At 35.4% G+C, this 13,877-nt stretch overlaps 1 protein-coding gene and 1 pseudogene across 2 annotated transcripts; both read right to left on the bottom strand.

Annotated features, from left to right (window-relative positions):
- Nucleotides 1–2,016: 2,016 nt before the first annotated feature.
- On the bottom strand, nt 2,017–13,727 carry LOC145594409 (uncharacterized; annotated as a pseudogene). Its single transcript, XR_014102836.1, has 5 exons — nt 13,604–13,727; nt 11,489–12,262; nt 4,415–4,526; nt 3,450–3,626; nt 2,017–3,121 (listed from the first exon to the last, which is right to left on the bottom strand). The product of XR_014102836.1 is annotated as an uncharacterized LOC145594409 (transcript).
- LOC145593719 (UPF0481 protein At3g47200-like) lies at nt 8,879–10,702 on the bottom strand. Its single transcript, XM_081650045.1, has one exon. It carries the CDS (start codon nt 10,270–10,272, stop codon nt 8,977–8,979), a length of 1,296 nt encoding a protein of 431 aa, XP_081506171.1. The 5' UTR covers nt 10,273–10,702; the 3' UTR covers nt 8,879–8,976.
- Nucleotides 13,728–13,877: the final 150 nt, after the last annotated feature.

Raw genomic sequence — 13,877 nt, 5'->3', positions numbered from 1 at the left:
TCCCCCGACCCTTTCCCGCAACCCTAGTCTGACCGACAGCCCTATAACCCACCCTAAACCTGACCTTTAATTCCCTAAAAGAGGCCACGAAATCAACCACTAATGGCCGAAATCGGCCAGTTTAGGGTCGAAACCGACCACTCAACCCCAAAACCGGCCGATTTCGACCGTTAGTGGCTAATTTCATAGCCATTTTGGGGTAGTTTGGTCGTTTGGGATACAATGGTTGTTGGTCGGTCTTGCTGCGGGAGGTGGTTTCCGGTACGCCGGAGGTAAAATTGGGGGCGGGGGCTGCGCAGATAGCGTGGGGAAGAGGGTGCCTATGGGCTGTGGTTGTGAGTGCTGGTGGTAGTGGGGTGTCGGTGGTGGACCTAGTGGTGGTATGGTGGTGGTAGGGTGGCTGAATTAGTTTTAGGGTTTGTTTTTTTTAAAAAAATAAAATCTTATTTTAGCCAACACTATTGTGACAAGTGTATTATATGGGACCTACCTAACGGATTTCATCTAAAGATGAGTTAATTGGTGGTAATTTCCAATTTTGTGAATTTTTAGTGGTGTTAAAATAAAAACTTTTTTTTTGTAGTGTTAAAAACCATTTTTGTGGTTTTTTGTGGTGTTAAAAATCAAAATTTCCTTAATTTTTTTTGAATGCAAATAGTACAGTTCATACAGTAATTTCCTTCAAGTTACACTTAATTTATCAAAAGTTGTGAGTTTTCTTTGATTTTTGATTTCCCATTGTCAATATTTTCAATTTAGGGTTTAGTTTTGGTGTTGATTCAAGGCAAGGGGCCGGATAATAGTTTCTAAAAATTGATTAATTTTGATTCTATTGATTGAGAATTAGACCTATCATGTAATATGTATATTGATCTATGTTGTGAATTAGTGGCTATGTATTTTATTTAGAAACTATGTATTGTAATCATCACTTTTTATTAGTGGTTAAGATATTTCAGAATATAGAGTTAGATGCCCTTTTATCAAGTTGGGAAGTTGAATTTGAATAGAGTTAGATTTTCAGCATAGCTAACGCTGGTTGTAATAGATTCTGAGAAGTTAAATTTTAATGTTGTTAAGGTGGCATTTGTAATTTTGATTGCTTTTATTGGGAATTTCTTGGTAGTTTCTAGTTTCTACTAGCTATATACTCGAAAAAATTGACAATTACCACCTTCTGTTATGTCCGTTTTAGCAATTACCACCTTCTATTTTTTTTTTTTTTTGAACATTACCACCTATTTTTAAAAACATCAAAAGTTACCACCTTCTTGCCCCTCAACTACCACGTGACGTCGTTTTGGGCTCATTCTTTCCCTTTCCTCCCTATTTCCCTCACATTTCTCATTCCTAACTCGATTCTCATCCTCCCCCCCCCCCCCCCCCCCCTTCACTTCTTTTCACCCCACTTTGAGAAAGTATGGCCACATCCTTTGGGGTGTTGATCAAACTATTCAAGAACAAAAAGTAGTCCTCAATTAGGGTTATTTGTTGTTATCTTTGAATTGAGAAAACCCCCAAATTGATTTCATTAATCCTAATTTTTTGAATTGAGGAAACCCCCAAATTGATTTCACTTACCCTAATTAAACTTGTTCAACCCCTTGATTATGAAATTCAATTCGTTGAAGGTTTAATTGCATAATTTAATACCCTAATTTGCGAAAAAGTGACAAATGAAATCAAGTTTGTAAGATGAAGAGATAGAAAGAGGAAGAACAAGGGAAATCGAGAAAAGAGAGGGAAAATGAAAGGAAGGCCGTTTGTGGGACCCATGATAACGTCACTCAGACAAGTGGTGGTAGTTTTTAGCGTTTTGGAAAAAACTAGATGGTATAATACAATTAAAAAAGAACTTGAGCTGAGGTGGTAATGTAAAAATTGAATACTTTAGATAGTTTCAAATTTTCCAAAAATTGAATGATAAAACTCCACATATTATTTTTTTTTTTTTTTTTTTTAATTGAGCCTAATTTTGCACCCCCATAGCTATTTTCCCTTTTACCAGCTTACATATACCAAAGTTCAATCAACTTATCATTAATGTAACATACAAATTCTAGCATTAAACAAGCATCAAAAGAAATTCTTAATTCATTGTCTTGTACAACAATAAACTGGAATTGGAATCTGTACGTAAATGAACAAAGAATAATTAGTTCTTAAAGCCAGTATAAACTTGTAACACGGTGAGGATAAGAAGAATCGCCAAATAGACAACGGAAATGATTGACCAAGGATGATTGAAGTAGTCTTTCCTTAATATAGCCATCCATTTGTTCCTCCTGGTGTTGGCATGCGCATTCAGTTTTTCAGCAACATCAGAATAGTAGTAGAGATCAGGACTATGAATCATTATATTTTTGCAAAGTTGATTCACGACATTAGCTACCTCATCATCACTCCCAAGCAAATTCTTGATTACACCATGTTGAACTAATATTTGCACGTCTTCACGAGTGTTAATCAATGCATCAATGAACGACTCATAGTCGGCAAAATATTTGTCATTAAAATGATGACATTGCTCAAAAAATATAATGTTGCGTAGAAAACCTTCTGTCCTGTCTTCCATAGTCAATCTTGGAATCTCTAAAACACCATCTGAAAATTCAATATCCAATAGATTTTTACCCTCACTTGCCTTGAATTTTACTCCGGCAACCTCCAATTTTTCAGCACTTGGGGGTAAAGTAAATACAGTTGGTGATGCACCGTCTCGGGGTTTGGAAGGTAAGTGCCAAACCCTCAAAAAATCCAAAAGATGCTTAATTTCTGATTTTTTTCTCACAACATTAATATTCTCTTTACCAATAGCTGGATTGGTATGTCCAAAAACAGAATTTTTAGATATAAAATTACAAGTTAGGTCGTCAAAGGATGTTTCGCGGTGAGCTTCACGAAATGTTATGCTGTATAAATCGTTGAGAACAAAAAATGGGATTTGATTATCTTCTACAAATATATCTTGTTTTACTTTCATAATCCAACGAATCTTTTCATTAATAGGAATATTCCGAGTTTGAAATTTTTCATTATGACTCATAAACAAGTAAATGATGAATGCAGCATCGATCATCATGGAAAATTTGTTCAAAAGGACCAAGGAAAGTGTCTCTTTTGTTCAGAAGGACCAATTAAGACAAAAGTTGTTTAAAAGGACCACAAAAGAGACTTTGGGTTGTTCAGTGGGACCAAGTCACATTTTCAGGCGAGTCAACGCCGGAGTTCGGCGTTGACTATCACGTGCATATCACGTGCTTCTTTAAGTTGGGCCTTTTTTTTTCTTTTTCTTTTTTCCTTTTGTTTCACGATTTTCCCCAAAAAAAAAATTTTCCCCAATTTTTCTTATTGTTCTTCTTTCTCTCTCCTCGAATGACGACTGTTCATGGCATTTAGTATGTTCTGCCATTGTTGGTGAGGTCAGAGCAGCCATGTCCGAAGTTAACCTTGAGCAAATTCATGTCCGAAGTTAATCTTAGTGACATCTTTTTGCCACTCCACCATGTCTTCATCAACTCATTCAAAAAAATCACAATCCCTCTGCCCAGTTTCAAAGTTGTAAAATTTACAACTTCTAAATCGTCTACCTGGGTTGTCATGGGTCCACGATGTCCTTTGCGCCACTGGAATCCCACAATTGCACTTAGTCCTCTTCAATTTTCCCATATTCATGTTCCTGCAATTTCAATTTTGAAGTACAAAAACGAACAACATCAAGCAAAATCCCCTAAATTCGACAAATTGCAACCAAATTCACAGTACTAACCTTGTTCCTCATCTCCTCAATTGCAATCCCGAATAATTTGTCACCAAAAAGAGCCGCAATTGCAGACTTGCTTTGATTCTAGGGTTCGTCACTTCGAGGAGAGAGAAAGAAGAAGATCTAAAAAATTTGGGTGAAATTTGATTTTGGGGGGAATTAGTTAGGAATAATGGGAAAAAAAGAAAAAAAAAATTACCAAGTTAATGACCCACGTGACTAGCACGTGATGGTCAACGCCGGAGTCCGGCGTTGACTTGCCTGAAATTGTGACGTGGTCTCCCTCAACAACCCAAAGTGCGATTTGTGGTCCTTCTGAACAACTTTTGGCTTAATTGGTCCTTTTGAACAAAAGAGTCAGCTTCCTTGGTCCTTTTGAACAAATTTTCCGATCATCATCATCTCAATAAACTCGTTGCTGGAGAGACTTACTCTTTCTTCATAATAGGAACAAGCCTTATCCTCACAAACTTTTATGAAGTCAATGTATTGCCTTAAGCTATAAGCTTTGGTGCCATTGGTATGGGTTGCGAGTTCTAGGAAGCATTTGAGATGATTTAATTTTAACTCTAACGAAGATTTTAGGGATGGATTATTATAGTGCATTGGACCAATTGAAACAATTGAAGGCTGATAACATTCTCTATTTACCTCACGGATATACCCAGGCACTTTATAAATGCAGCATTCTGAGGAAATTTTGGGTAAGGAACTAAGCTTGTCTTGTATTGAAGATTCCACATCCTTGGTTTCAGCTGTCATTCTGTAATTTCAAATCATAGATAACATGTTATATATGGAATACATTATACCTTTTTAGGTTATATTAATGAATGTTGCACCACTCTGACTTTTACACTATTCATACTCTCTGTTTTTACTAACTACTGTGACTTATATGTAATGAATAATACAGTTAAGTGAGATATTTTTGGAATGTCTTGATTTGCACTTTCAAAATATCAATTTTAATACATTTTGACAATTACCACCTGTTGTTATGTCCATTTTAGTAATTACCACCTTTTATTTTTTTTTTTAAAAAAAATTACCACATTCTATTTTCAAAAATGTCAAAAGTTACCACCTTCTTGCGTCCCAACTGCCACATGACGTTATTTTGGGCTCATTCTTTCCCTTTCCTCCCTATTTCCCTCACATTTCTCATTCCAATAACTCGATTCTCATCCCCCTTTCACTTTTTTCCCCCAAACAATCAAAAACACTTCAATTCACTCCTCCAAATCAAAATTGACGAACAATTATTAGTGGTTTGGGGGAAAAAAAGTGAAAGGGGAGATGAAAATCCAAATAGGAATGAGAAATGTGAGGGAAATAGGGAGCGAAGGGAAAGAATGGGCCCAAAATGTCGTCACGTGGTAGTTGGGGGGGGCAAGAAGGTGGTAACTTTTGATTTATTTGAAAATAGAATGTGGTAATTTAAAAAAAAAAGTAGAAGAGGTGGTAATTGCTAAAATGGACATAACATAAGGTGGTAATTGTCAAAATTTCCTTAAAAATTTAGCATAATATGGTGCAAAATTAAAAGAATAGAGAAAATTTAGATGCACATAGAGGTAGGTGCACCCAACTACCCAGTGGTTTTCTATGCTCATTTGCCAATAATGAGTAGAGATTACATGCATAACAAGATGTATATAGATTCTTTTAGGAAGCATATTATAATATTAAAGTAAATCATCATCATTATTTGAGCATCATTTATTTTCCTTTCATCCTAACCTATTATAATACTTTCTTTCACTACTAGAAAACAGTCATATTCCGACGGAATGGTTCCGACGGACATGAAAATCCGTCGGAAAGTGCAAAATTTCCAACGCATTTTGTTTCCATTGAACATCCGTCGGAATTTTCCGACGGAATTTTAATCCGTTGGAAAATTCTTTATTTCCGACGAAATTTACGGTATTTCCGTCAGAAATGTTACATTTTCCAACGGAAATTAATTCCCACGGAAATTTCCGACGGAATTTCAACCCTTACCGACGGATTTATGAAAAAAAAACCACAAAACCCTAATTAAATCAGATTCCCTCCCCCTTTCATTTCTCATTTATCTCTCCTCTCTCACCGCCTCCTTCTCTCCTTTCTCCTCTCTCCTCTTCCCTCTTCTCTTCTCAGTTCTCAGACTTCTCACGCCCTTCTCTTCTCTTCTCATCTCACGCCTTCTCTTTCTCTCTCCTCTCCTTTCTCTCCTCACGCTCTCTTCTCACACCCCCTAGTGTTCTTCTCCTCTCTGATTTTTTCTATGGTGGGTAAAAGCTAAAAATGGTGAGTTCTTATATAACTTTAATGGTTTTAAGGTCAAATTCGACCATGAAAATGCTAGATCTAGAATTTTCATGGTCAAATTTGGCTTTTGTAAACCAAGTTCGAGGTTAAATTTGAAGCTAATTCGATTTTTAAGGTACGTTTTAATGTTTTGAATTTTTTATTAAATTTTTGTGTTGTGGTGTTTGGTTTAGTCGTTCATGATGATGGTTTTAGGTGGGTCGGATTGGGTGTGGGTTCGGTTAGGGTGTGGGTTAGGATTTTGGTGGATCTGGGTTTGGGTTTAGCGGGTTTGGGTTAGGTGAGTTTAGGGTTTGGGAAGATCTGGGTTAGGGTGCGGTGGTGGTGGTTGGTGAATCTGGGTTAGGGTGCGGTGGTGGTGGTTGGTGAATCTGATGGGTTAGGGTTTGATGATGATAAGTGGGTGGTTTGGGTGGGTCTGGGTTAGGGTTTGGTGGTGGTGGTGGATGGATCTTGGTTAGTTTAGGGAGTGGCGGTTTGGTGGTGTTCTGAGGTGGAGATGCGCCCCGCGCCCCTGGTGGCGTGGCGTGTTTTTTTTAATTCCTTTAAACCAGTTTCCGACGGAAATTCCGTCTGAATTTTCCGACGGATTTGTGTTCGTCGGAACTTTCCGACGGACTTTTCTAGTGCCCAAAAATACCTTCCGACGGAAAAGGCTGATTTTCCTACGAAGGGTTCTCCGACGACAGTTTCCGACGGAATTCCGTCGGAAACAGGCTGTTTCCGACGGAAAACAACGTGTTTTCGAGGGATTTTTTCCGTCGGAAAACAGCAGTTTTCTAGTAGTGTTTATTCCTATTTTTTTACAACACAATATTTTCACGTTTGCCATTATATTAATTGAATAAATAAATATATATTTTTGACAATTACCACCAACAATTATTGTTGTTTTAGCAATTACCACCTAAAGTTTTTTTTTTTTTTTTTTTTTTTTTGAGAATTTTACCACCAACTATTTCTTAAAACATCAAAACTTCCCACCTATTTAGCTCTGAATTAAAGTGTGATGTCATGCGAATAGTATAATAAAAGTAAGAAAATTGTAGATAAAAGGATACCAAAGTAATACATATCAAACATTTAAATTTTGAAGTAAAGAAAATAATAAATAAAAGAAAGACTTTTTACCTCAGTTTTTGTTGTTTGAAGTTGAGATACACTAGCAAAAAAAGGTATGACTTCTCTCAAAACTGTGTTTTTACTTCAATTAATAAGAACCAAATACATGCTCCCGTATGGCCGTATGCATCAATTGAGCCAATTTTTCTTTAGGAACTTAAGTAACTTGATATCATATGGTTGCAAGTTTTAAAACTCAACAAACAGTAGGTTGTGTAATGTACAAGAATACAGAGTAAAGAGGGTGGTTTAATTTAAGCAATAGCTAGTTTAATTTGTAAGTAATATATAATAACAAAAAGAGATAATGTAGACTTGTGAATTGTGACTTTTGTGAGTGAGGAAGAGATGAGTTATGAGTGATGGTTGTGACTCGGGAGTTATAAATGAGCATGGATTGGAGGGATATCACATCAAGTTAATGTGAATCAAAGAATAAGATTAGGTCAAAATAGTCTCCTAGTACGGATATTGAAGAACAGAAGGGGGCCTAGTCACTCTTGTGGTTTATAGCAGTTTCAATTATATATTGGAAGGTATGTATTTCGGAAAATTCAAGTTTATCAATTTGATAAACAAAATTTGTTTATCAAAGGGTACAATTGTAAATCAGCCCGTCTTGTGTGTGGCCAGCCACACCGTGTGACCAGTTATAAAATAACAAAGTAACCCATATAAAAATGACCAAGTAACCCCTGTCGTACTAATTGAGTAACCCCTATAACACTAACTGAGTAACCCTATAGCACTGACGAAGTAACTCCTTTAACGCTGATCAAGTAACCCCTATTACACTAATAAAGTAACCCCTGCCACACGGTGTGGCCAGCCACATATAAGACTTTGTGATTGTAAATAAATCAAAAAAAATTTATTAAATATGGGTCCCACTATTGTTGATATATTTACGAAAATGCCATGATAACTATGCATTTATGTTGTTTTATTTACCATTTTGCCATTTGATAAACAAATTTTGTTTATTAAATTGATTAACTGGGACTTCCTCTGTATGTATTTTGTGTATAACTAATTTATTCTAAACTTGGATTAATGTGTGGATACTAAATTTAAAAGTTTTTTTTAATGAACATGATCATTAATAAATTTGGCATTTTACTGGATTACATCAATGTAGGGCTAAGATATCAGCCCAATTGAAGGAAAAGTTGTATTTTACAACCCACAAATAACTAGCTTTTTGAAATTACCATCCATAAGAAAATTATTTTAAAATACCACTTAAAAAGACAAAAAAAAAAAAAAAAAAAAAGATTTCACCACTATTAATCTAATGTTTTACAAATAAAAATACACTTTTCGGACGAAAAACTCTTTAAAGGTTTTGGGGGTCATTTTTGTTTTATGAGTCCCTATTTGAGGTCAAAATTTACCAAAAATAATGATTAAAAATTTCTCGTTTTGCATACTAAAAATGCCACGGTTTGCGTGACTCAAGTAAAAAAAGACATTTTTTATAATATTTTTTGTCAATTTTAACCTCAAATCGGATTCATAGAGAAAAAGTTACCCTAAATTGTATAAAGACGGAATAATAGTCAACAAAGGAGGTCGGAGAGTGTCATGTGGCATGTTAACTTTATTTGAAACGCTAATTAATTTAATTGTGGAGAATACATTATTATTATATTATAACTCGTATTAGTAGTAGTAATGTGTAAAAAGGTGATATTATTCAAGATCTGAAATTGAATCTCGTTTACACTAAATTAGTAAGCGAGGGCACATGAAACACGAATTGTAGAGTACAGTAGCTATCCCCTAAAACCAGTATAAACCTGTAACACAGTGAGAATAAGTAGGAACACCAAATAGATCACAGAAATGATTGACCATGGATGATTAAAGTAATCTCTCCTCAAAATGGCTTTCCATTTATTCCACCTCATAGCAGTATACGCATTCAAATCTCGACTAAGATCAGCATAGTAGAAATTGGGATTATAAATCATTATGAATTTTGTGATTTGGTTCACCAAATTTGCTACCTCCTCATCACTTCCTAGACAATGTTTGATTATTCCATGTTGAACTAGTACTCGAACATCTTCTGAAGTATCAATCAAAGCATCAAGGAAGAATACGTAGTCGATGAAGTAAGAGTTGTAGTAATGGTGGCATTGCTCGAAAAATACTATGCTCCGAAGTACAGCCTCCGTGTTTTCTTGAATTATTAATGTAGGTATTCGTAAGACTCCCTCTGAAAATTCGATGTCGAGTATACTTTCACTTTCAATTGCAATAAATTTAACACCAGCTGCCTTGATCTCTTTGACGCTTGAGGGAAATACTATGTGAGAGTCTTCAAGGTTGAGTTGATCTCGAAGTTTGTAAGGTAGGCAACATACCCTTAAAAAATCCACAAGATGCTTAATACTCGACGTCTCCTTTACCTTCTCTCGGCCTATTATTGTACGTGCAACCTCTCTTCCAGGAATATAAGTGTTACTTATAAATCTACAAATAACATCCTTGAAAGATGTATCGCGGTATGTTGCACCAAATGTTGCATTGTACAGATCATTAAGAACAAAAAATGGTAGTTGATTATCCTCTATAAATAAGTCTTGTTCAACTCTCATCATCCATGCTATTTTATTTACCATTGGATCTCTTCGGAGTGGTACCGGATTACCATCGTAGCACATAAAATAGTAGATGATGAATGCAGCATCCACCAACATCATCTCAATGAACTCATTACTAGATAGACTTATTTTTTCTTCGTAGTAGGAACGGGCTTCCTCCTCGCGTTCTTTTATATTGTCTATGAGCTTGGCTACGCTATAACAAGATTGGTTGCCATTTACATGGGTGCTATATTCAAGGAAGCATTGAAGATGGCTCAATTTTAACTCTTGTGAAAATGTCAAGGATGGATTTTTATAGTAGATTGGACCTATTGAAACAATCGAAGGCTGGTAACATTGTTCATTTACCTTGCGAATATGTTCAGGCACCTTATAAATGGAATGATTAGAGAAATGATTAGGTAAAGAACTAAGCTTGTGTTGTATTGAAGATTCCACATCTTTGGTTTGATTTGTCATTATAGAACTTGGTGTTGTTGATGTTATAATGAGAACAGACTCTAAAATGAGAGCAAAAAACCAATCTAGAATAATAAAATAAAACAAGAAGAGAATACTTTTTACCTCAATTTCTGTTTTCTGACATTAAAATACATAAGGAAGAAAGGTATGTCTTTTCTCTTAATGTTTTCTTCAATCAATGGAAAACAAATACTCCATTTTGCATCGATTGAATTGAGCCAGCTAACCTTTAGGAAACGAAGAAATCTGATATTTATGTTTTGCAAAATTCAAAGATCAGCAACAGTATTTAGTGTAAAGTGAGTTGATTTAAAGGAAATCAGAGCAAGAGCTAATTAAATTTGAAAGTGACTCTTGTCATGTTGTGAGTTGTGGCTCTTGTGATATGAATGAAGGGATAAGTTATGAGTGATGGTTGTGAATTAGAGAATATAAATGAGCAAGGATATGGGTCAACAAAAATAATGGATCGGAATAGAGGAATATCACATAATTATAATGTGAATCAAAGAAATTGGAGGCCATAAAAAGTCAGAAAAAGGGTGCTCCAAGTCTCCAATTGGGGAGATTGAAGTACATAAGGGGGCCTAGTTACTCTAGTGGTTTATAGCAATTTAAAAGGGGAAGATTGAAGTACATAAGGGGTCCACTAGTTACTCTAGTGGATCAAACAAACAAACCACAAGCACGTACAAGCTACTAGTTTGTTCAAAGGTCATACTTAACGTAGGCTATATGATGCATCTCCAATATTAACAAACCACCAGCAACATCAACACATTAAAGTGCAACAAATTAAGGCAAAGAACGAGCATAAACAATCAAGCAAGAGACACACGATATTTACGTAGAAAACCTCTTCGGTGTGAAAAGTAAAAACCACGGGACTTTAGGAGTCCACCCAAATTGAATTGATTTTATTATGATCAAGGATTGTTACATAAACACAATTTCAAATCTTAAAAGTTGGGTACTCAATTTACGCAACAACAAGCATAAGAGCTAAAAATTGAGGAAGAAATTGAGAGATATAACCATAAATTTGAGGTTCTGTCCAGCAGACGTGAATCATGAACCAGAGCAGAAAAAAACAATCCGACCACTGGAAACGAAGCCCTAGATGTCCTGACATGCAAGCTGTCAAAATTTGAGTTTAATTGAACCACATATGAGCTTCGATCGGGGCAGTGCGCAATGAAGACTTTTCTCTTACTCAAAATTCTGCTGGGTAATAGGCAATTGATCCCGAGACTTGGTAATAGGCAATTGATCCCGAGACACAGAAGGAAGGTAACATATTCTTACAAAATCAACCAGATGTTTTAGATCCGCACTTGCTATCCTTGGAGGAGCACCTTCATCTTTTCCCATGAAGAATTTATAAGTAATATAAGGAAAGAAAGTTGGTTATTTTTGGAAGAGGGCCTGAAGGCAAGGTCGTAAAGACCCTTCAGAACGAAAAATGGTACTTGGTTTTCTTCTACCCTTATATCTCGAGTGACAAGTAAGATTGTCCATGATGGTCTGTCGAATACACAGTCATTTACCTTTATCAACTCATGGAAACTTCTCCTCAGGATGAACTCAATGATAAATATTGCATCAAGGAGCAGCATTATAATAAAAAGGTCACTAGGTAGGTTTATTGTCTCAGCATAACTTTGGCGAACTACCTCTTCCCATCCTCCTACAGCGTCGACATAATCATCTAACTTGTTACTTTGTCAGGAGTGGATCGTTGAAGAAAAGATTTCAAGCACCTCACTTTTTGTTTTTGCATATATATCAGCTTTGGATCACCGTAGTAGACTGGACCAATTGACACAATCAAAGGTCGATAAGCCTCCTCATTTACCTTTCGAAGATTTTCAGGTACTTTGTAGATGCAACAATTTGAGGAATCTGTTGGCAACGATGCAATCTCGTGCAGTATTGAATTAGCCACCCGTTGGGTATTAGCCATGCTTTCCTTTAATTTATTTTTGTCCTGGCAAAAGGAAAAGAGACAGTGAGACAATTAAGGTTCTCCAGATCCAAGCTCAAATATACTCCTTACTTTTTTTCTAATTCTGTTTTTTTTCAGTTCTTACTTTTTGATTTGTTTAAAGGCTTACCGAGTTGTTCACTATCAAATTATAATTACCTTCAATTAAAGCTCAACAAAAAATCACATTAAATTCTCACTTTAAGAGTAGCCAGGCCTCATCAAGGAACTATGCTTAAAGTGAGAAGGCAAACATAGAAAGACATGTATTATACTATACTAATAATCTGCAATTTAACTGATATTCACATCTCCTATCAAATTATTTCTTTTTTTTTATTATTATTATTCTCTAATTTACAAATGTAGAACTTGATCAAAAGTAAAAGGGGATAAAATGCACCAAAGTGAGTATTCTACTCTGATATTACCAAGCTGGTTTCTTTTCTTACAGTTTACTTTCGAACACTAAATCATCTACTCACTACACTCAACAATAACACCCTGTATCCCTGCCATAGTGCATCCAAACCCCCCTGCCTCTTTTCCGAATGAGCCTTTAACTCAAGACCATGGAAAGTTTAAACCATCTGAACTACCATCACTAGCTAAAGGATTCTCAACTTATATTTAAGAAAAACTAATCAAATAAACAACTATCTCAACAAATAAAGTAAAGTTGGTCCGTGACAATTAGCCACTTAATAATTTACTACTCCCTCGGTCCCTTAATACAAAGCCTCTTTCTAACATTTATTACTCACATAATAAAACGAAAGAGGCTTTTAAGTTAGGAACGGATGAAGTACTCCATACCCCATAATTTATAAGGAAATCAATCACCATATAAATAGGAGATTGTGAGAGTACAAAATCTAAATATATTTCTACTGTTTTACATGTATTTAGCTGGAGTTTCCACCCAATTGACTCAATCCATCAATACACACAATGGAACCCAGACATTCAGTCCATCTAACAAATTAGCAAATTGGTAATTTTCAACCCAATTTAACAAATTAGGTAGCGAATTGTGAACTCGTACTAAATCTCATACAAGCAAATTAGGTAAATCTGATCCCCCAATTTAATTTTAAAAAGGATGAACAATTCCAATACTTCAGTACTCCATTCACTCTACCAATACTTCAATACTTGCATCAAAATGTCATCTACAAAAAAAAATCAATGCAATATATTATAAATTCTACAGTAATAAGTTCAGATAATTTCCAATAAATTCGAATAAGGGATATCCAGAGAAAAGAACACATATTAAACATCAATTCTATTTCATATGAATAATAACTGAAACTGAATTATTGCAGGAGAATGTAAACTTACCAAAATTGATGCTGGGTTGAAATGAGATTTTTTTTTTTTTTTTTGACAGGTTGAAATGAAGTTGAATCGTTTGCTACTCACTTGATTTCATAGAATTTGTAAGAAGCAGTTATTTATAACCTTAACAACAAAAAAGTTAGATACGAAGGTCCTTCCAGCTACCAGCCAACTTCAGCATCTAACATTCTAACTGTTCTTCAAAATAAGGCGAAACTCATTGACTCGTTGTTGTGATCGTATTTGGTGGGACAAATGACCAAATAAATAGATTGCC

The sequence above is a fragment of the Chenopodium album genome, chromosome 19, assembly GCF_948465745.1.
Source record: "Chenopodium album chromosome 19, dcCheAlbu1.1, whole genome shotgun sequence".
Lineage (NCBI taxonomy): Eukaryota > Viridiplantae > Streptophyta > Magnoliopsida > Caryophyllales > Amaranthaceae > Chenopodium > Chenopodium album.
Note: the sequence above shows the minus strand (reverse complement) of the source record. Positions and strands in the feature narration are given on the sequence as shown.

What these genes read in the sequence shown, in the direction of transcription:
- LOC145593719 (XM_081650045.1), bottom strand. Translation starts at nt 10,272, where the DNA reads ATGACAAATCAAACCAAAGATGTGGAATCTTCAATACAACACAAGCTT.